Source organism: Theobroma cacao, chromosome 7 (assembly GCF_053813885.1).
Source record: "Theobroma cacao isolate CCN51 chromosome 7, ASM5381388v1, whole genome shotgun sequence".
NCBI lineage: Eukaryota > Viridiplantae > Streptophyta > Magnoliopsida > Malvales > Malvaceae > Theobroma > Theobroma cacao.
Genome location: NC_142645.1, coordinates 8,808,073 through 8,814,818, shown reverse-complemented (window position 1 = coordinate 8,814,818; position 6,746 = coordinate 8,808,073). Strand labels below are relative to the sequence as shown.

Genomic DNA, 6,746 nt, shown 5'->3' with positions numbered 1-6,746 from the left:
GATGAATGGATAAAAGGCATCATCCTTAAAACTGCCTTCTCCCGCATCTTCGTTTTAGCCGTAAATAAAACCAGTAAATTTAGTGAGTTTGGATCCTAGGTAAATAATGAATGGCAATAGAGTGTGAAGCTTAGGGGAAGAGTCTTTAATTGGAAAACTATGGTGTGGGAACAGTTTAATGGTTGTTTGAAAGATTTTTCTCTTGCTCATAACATTGATGACGAGTTTATATATGTAAATAGGGTTCTTGTCATAGGGAAAGAAAACGTTGCAAACAAGTCAAGGATGCACCAGAGGTGACAAAAAGGAAGATTGGAGCAGTTCATAAAGTACTGAGTGTCGTAGCAGGTGGAAGATAATAAGAAGAGAATTTAGAGAGAAAAGCTTTCTAGAGGATAATGTGTTAGCTCCCGAGAAGGAGAGAAGAGCTGCTGTAAATGAATTGTGAGGCTCTATATATAGTGCTAAAAGTGGTAGTTACTCAAGAATAGACTTTAATGGGCCTGATGAATGACATTATTGTAAAGAATATTAATGTGAGTAACCATTACTGTAATTGGGTGTATTAAGACTTGTTCTCAAGCAAAATGTAATAGAAAAGAAGTACACGTGAAAACGTACAAAAGAAAAAACTGTACGTGAACAAGTACAAGAGAAGAAGCTGTATAAGAACAAATAAAAGAGAAGAAGATATACATGAATAGGTACAAGAGAAGAAGGTGTATGAGAACTAGTATACGAGAATAAGGTAAAAGAGTGAAACACTTGCACTTCAGGAAAAGGTTCAGAGGAAGACCTTTTAACTACCTCCATATCTGAGCTACCAAGCCAAACTCTTCGGAACATCCCAAAATGAAAGTAACCCATGAATCTCGTCACTTATTCTGAGTTGCTTTCATGACCATCCAAGTGAAGTGGTTATTCTATATGAAGTAGCTGTTCTATTTGTATTAGTTGTTCCACATTGGGTAGTACTCTACTTATTCTAGTTGTTCCCTATGTTGTTCTGCGTGAAATAGTGCTTCACTTATAATGGTTGTTCTCATTATTCTTTATATAATATTATGCCATAAAGTAATTCTTTAAAAAATAAGTATTAACCAAAATTGACTATCTATAATATGGAAACATACTCCAAGTGGGCAATACACCCTAAGCTCCTTCTATAAAGTGGTGCTAAACAACAATAAGGCGAATGGTGCCCTTTAGGAGAATGTTTGGGTAGGGTTAGCCCCTTCAAAGGTTAAGGTCCTCGTGTGGTAAATCATCAATGGTTGAGTAGCAGTCACAAAAGAACTATTTAAATGGAATCTTATATGCAAGGAAGTGACCATATGTGTTTTATGCAACAAAGAAATGGAGTCAATTAACCACTTTTTCGTTGCTTGTGTGGAGTCATGTAAGGTGTGGAGTAAGTGGTGTGGAGAATGGGGAATTATAGGCCGTATCCTTGGGGATGCGAAGTCTATTTTTGTTGCATGGAACTCATTTAGTGTGGAAATAACTAAAAGAAAAGTGTGGAAAATATCTTTCTTCATGATACCTTGGTCTATTTGGCTTTTAAAAAATGAAGTGGTCTTCGATGGGAAAATTTAGGATGCTACCAAGATTTTTGACATTATTAAAATGAGATTAGCTTGGTGGGTCAAATCCAAGTGGCCAATTGAAAATGGATCTATTTCAGACATTGCCAATACTCCACAAGTGGCTTGTGCAACAGCCATAAATAAGCCAATCAAGAGTGTTGTTTTGTGGGAGAATCCGCCTAAAGGATGGCTCAAATTCAACATGGATGGGGCTGCACGAGGCTGCCGGGGTCAACTAGGGATTAGAGATGTGCGATGGAATGATTTGGGAGAGGTGAAGCTTATTTTCTTTAAAAAGGCAGGTTGGAGTGATTGCTGAAGTTATGGCGATCGGAAAGGCTATGATCATCTTTGCAACTTCCTCTTGGGCTAACCTTGCTGGTATTATTTTTGAAACTGACTCTAGGAATGCAGTTACTTGAATAACCAAACCAGAGGCTGCTCCATGGAGGTTGTGACATCTTATCCCTTAAAACCAAAGTGGGTAACTAGCAGAGCTAACTTATTCCAAGGGTAGCTAATGAGTAAGCGGATAACCTTGCTAAATTGGGTGTTGATAGAATGGATGACCTGCTCCAATTTTCTTCCTAATCAGTGGTTGGTTGTGTTGAGGGGCCTGCAACACCATGGTTAACAAGCCCAATACTGCGGGTAGTGTAGTGTTAATGGAGTTGAGGATCTTGAATGCAAGGATTTGGAGGAAAAGGAAACATGCAAATGGTACAGTTTCTTTTTTATGCTTGTTCTGTTTGGAATCGTTTGAGAGATTTGGATGTATAGCTGTGAATGTGTAAGATTGAGTTGTAAATGTGTATAGTTTTTAGTTTTTGCTATTGGCCATATTTTTGTAAGTCAATTTGATTACAAAATACCCAGATTGATATAGTGACATTACTTTGTTTTTTTGTAAAGGGTTTACCCTGTTCTAATCATGGAAATGATCTTATAATTTAAAAAAAAAAATCATGTAGCCACACCAATCTATCTCTCCTACTTTATAGGAGCACCACCCCCTTCAATTAAGCCTTTAGCTCAGGAGATAAGGCTTCCTCCTACACACATAGAGAGCTCGCCTATACACATATTGGTCATGTAACATTAAAATGACCATATACACATCTTAGTCATATATATTAAATTCCAAGTTGATTTGAACATTAATTTTTAATGCTCATATGTTAAATGTTTTAAATCAATTTGATTTTTTTAAAAGTATATCCCTTGCACCCATAAGAAGTGATCTAGCATGTATTTTGTAAAAGTTTTTAAGTATATATATTTATATGTACATATATGTTGTTATTGTTATTATTTACTCTTTGTAGTCTAAATATAATACTTCTATAAATAAAAGGTCAAATTGTAAATCATTATGCTTTTATATATATGTATATATATATATATATATATATATATATATATATATATATATATATGACTTTCGTTGTTAAAGATTTGACGAATGCCATTTGCATCTTGCATTGGGAAGCAAAAGTTATAAAGGAACATAAATCCGAAACAAATCCTACATTAAAGGAAACAAAAACAGTACTAGCATTTTTTACTTAGTAAATATTAAATTGCAATATATGTAAAAGTAAAATCATAATCATAATCATGCTTCTATATGATAATTGTTTTTAAAACTTTCCCTACATTATGCCATTTGCATTTTGCTTTTAAGAGCAAACGATACGTAGAAAAATAAAACCAAAACATATCCTAAACTAAAGGAAATAACCCTTCCCTTTCTTTTTATTTAATACATATATAAGAAGACATCTCAAACAAAAGGAATGCCCCATCATATGTGAATGCTTATGCAATTGGATAGGCTGGTCTTATGGCAAGGCCACAGAGGCCTTCCGAGGCATCCACATTCCTCTGCATCTTTATGTAGCCATTCTCACCCCAACTTTGGTTCCATGAATTCTTGACCAACCAGTAATCTATTCCGTCTACGCTGGTCCCAAATCCAACAACAGTGACAGCATGGTTTAGATTAGTTCCGCAATCTCCACTGAAGATTCCACTTTCGTAAAATTTAAAGTCCATTCCACTAGCCTCAATGCTAATTGTGACAGGTTGGTTTGATACAGCTTTAAGTAATTCCTCCTCGCTGTTGGCGGGTACCCTCGCATAATCACTGATATCAGCAACGTGCGATGTCTCCTTCTCTTTGTCACAAGCTCCTTGCGTTGCTTGATATGGATAATTGTCCTCTGTGGTTAATCCACCGTTTTGCATAATGTATTGGAAGGCATCTGTCTTGGAACCACCCCCACAACCATGGTTGTTGCCATTTGTGCTGCAGTCTAATACTTGTTGCTCGGACAATGAGATCAGCTTTCCAGTTTTAATTTGGTTAATGCCTTCCACGGCTGCAACAGCGGCAAATGCCCAACAACATCCTAGGAACAAAATAACCCATGTTTAATATATAAAGCAGCTAACCTAAAACCAATTAACAATAGATGAAAAGGCAGACGTCCAACTTGAATATAAAACACGAAAAATCCAAGACTATATGAGATACAAGTATTCACTCATAAGGGGCAACAAGCAAGAAGAACGTAATAAATATGGCTCGGAAAACATGTTAAGCATCTAACGTAAAATCAATTAGTAAAAAGAGGAGAGGTTGACTTGATTATTAGAGTAAAGGAAACGCGAGACTTAAACTTAACCAATAAAATCACTTAAGAAAATAAATAATAATTTGTACAATTTGGTCAAACTTTTCTTAAAACATAAGTTGAAAGACGTTAGTCAAGTCTTACCACAATCTCCCTGGTCCTTAACAGCGGTGACAGCGCCTTTTTCCCTCCAATCCAAGCTTGTTGGAACATCTGTAAACTCTGCATAGCTAAATGGTGATGATGTTGCTAGGTTACCTGGATTCTTGTATCCAGTACGAGCCGCAACGAATTCATCATGGCTCATGTCTGCAAACTCATTAATGCCTAACTTATAACTCCTATTTCCAGCATTGTTGAAGTTCTGAATGTATTCCAAGTTCTCCTTGAATATCTTGAAACGTCTGTCTTTCTCAGTTTTGGTCTGATAAGTTCGACCATATTTAGCCATCCATAGCTCGTGTTCAGCAATGGCAGCTTCATTCATTGTGCGGGACATGGCTTGAGATGCCAAAATCCCAAAAACGAAAAACAAGACGAAGTTTAAAGTCATTATTTACAATGAAGAGATAGCTGTAGATGAGATTTTGCCAATTGCTAAGCTGTGAAGACGTAGCACCCAGAGTCAGATATTTATACTACACAAGATGCTCTTATCAAATTAAAATATCGTATCAAACTAAGTAATCATTGCTTATTCTATACGTTTCTTTTTATTTCGTTTTAAATTAAAAAGTAAAGGGAAAAGAAAATTCTACTTGTAAATACAACAGATGTGTGCTACGGCTTGTTTTAGAAATTAAATTGTTTAAAGAATAATGAATTTCATGTGTGAAAATGATTGATGCCACTGAAAAGAGAAAATTCTACCCCTCTGCTGCTTTTGCAAACTCAGAAAGGTGGTGTTGAATTTACTTCTCCAAGCTTTGTAAACCTACTTATTCATATATTTAATTAGGATGGTGATTGAATTTACTCAGTGGCAGAGACTAATCTCCTGTCTTGACAATACCGACTTAAATGTTATGGCCCTCATGGTCCTGTTTTATGAGACTAACCGCTTCTTTGTTGTCCTTGAGCCGAAATTTCCCAACACTGGTAAGATGAATTCAAAGAATAAATTATGCCATTTTAACAAGTTAAGAGAGACTTTGTTGTATTTAGACATACCAAAGTTTTCCACAAGACAAATTAAATTTAATAAGGGAAAGATCAAATTAGTTTCCTGCACGGTTCCTATATAATTGGGGCGACCAATGAGCAGTGTCGATGGGCTGGCAGGATTCTCCCATTTTTGGCTTATACACAAGAAAATAGACAGCTCGGTCACAACCAGCTCCCACATTTGATTGCAAGGGACGCGGAATGATAGTGAAGGTTTTAAAATGGACAAATGATCGTAAGCGATGGAAAAAGTTTAATTGTAAGGGTTCTTATAGAAAATGTTAAGCTATCTAATTCCTATATTTAGAAGATAACTAGCAAGAATTATCTCAAAGAGGATATCCCAGTATTAAAGTTAAAAGACTATTTTGGAGGTATCGAGTTTGAATCCCGAGGTGAGGTTCGGTAAAATTTATGAGATGAGAAAAAGTTATTTCTCGTTATGTATCTGTTTTGTTTTTTTTTTTGAAAGATGATTTTATTAGCATTAAGCCGTCATATCATCCAAAGTCTTTAACAGTTTGTTAAAAGACGTTTATTGGCATAAAACATCAAGTTTGTGCATTTCAAAAACAAATATCAAGCTTGTGCATAAAGATAAATACATATATAAAAAACACAGGGAAACTGCTTGACAAAAATTAATTGCAATTTCTGTTCCTATCCTGAGCTAAAGAAACAAAAGAAAGCTCTCTACCCAGAGAAAAGCAAAAACTCAAAATATCTTCAAGCACGTCTTTTCTTCCCAAAATTCCAAAATCAAAATGGCTGTCTAAAGTCACAGAACAGCCCCTTTTTGAATCAAAGAACCACAAAGAAGAGAGGGGAATCCAGTCCAGAAGGATGCTACCACAGAAAGACAAAAAGATCAGGCAGTCAATAAAAAACCAACGAGCAGGACTATATATGAAACCCGTACCAATCAATATATGTTTAGTGTTCAATGACATGTTCATATTTGAGGTTTTTAAAAAATTAATTTTAAACCAAAGTATATTTCGTTTTTTTACGTAATATTGTACTCATACAACCATAAATATTTAATCCAGTTCAATTTTTGTAAATATGTAGTTTTGAGGCATCATAGTTTTAGTTTGAAAGCTTGAGAATTTTATTAGTATTACATTAAACGGTTTCTATTGCTACGGAATTTTTTTTAATTTTTTAAGTGAAAATTAAACTATTAATGTTTTGTTATTAGAAAGTAGTTTTAATCCTTGATATCATATGTACGTATATGATAAATTAAATATTTAAAAAAATTACACTACATTTTTTTTATATATATATAATTAATAAATGGTATTTAGCTATTCTATAAAATTTGATCAAGGGAATGAGAGAGAAAGACAAAGATAGA

The 6,746-nt window shown here is 34.8% G+C and overlaps 1 protein-coding gene across 1 annotated transcript; it reads right to left on the bottom strand.

Moving 5' to 3' along the window:
* Window positions 1-3,178: 3,178 nt before the first annotated feature.
* LOC18594320 (senescence-specific cysteine protease SAG39-like) lies at window positions 3,179-4,841 on the bottom strand. Its single transcript, XM_007021834.3, has 2 exons — window positions 4,367-4,841; window positions 3,179-3,997 (listed from the first exon to the last, which is right to left on the bottom strand). The coding sequence occupies exons 1-2, from the start codon at window positions 4,773-4,775 to the stop codon at window positions 3,405-3,407; spliced, it is 1,002 nt and encodes a 333-aa protein (XP_007021896.3). The 5' UTR covers window positions 4,776-4,841; the 3' UTR covers window positions 3,179-3,404.
* Between the last annotated feature and the right edge of the window lie 1,905 nt (window positions 4,842-6,746).

Excerpts from the sequence above, each read along its gene's own strand:
- LOC18594320 (XM_007021834.3), bottom strand. The coding sequence starts at position 4,775 with ATGACTTTAAACTTCGTCTTGTTTTTCGTTTTTGGGATTTTGGCATCT. Across the intron at positions 3,998-4,366 it reads TAAGGACCAGGGAGATTGTG|GATGTTGTTGGGCATTTGCC; the intron begins GTAAGACTTGAC and ends TTTTGTTCCTAG.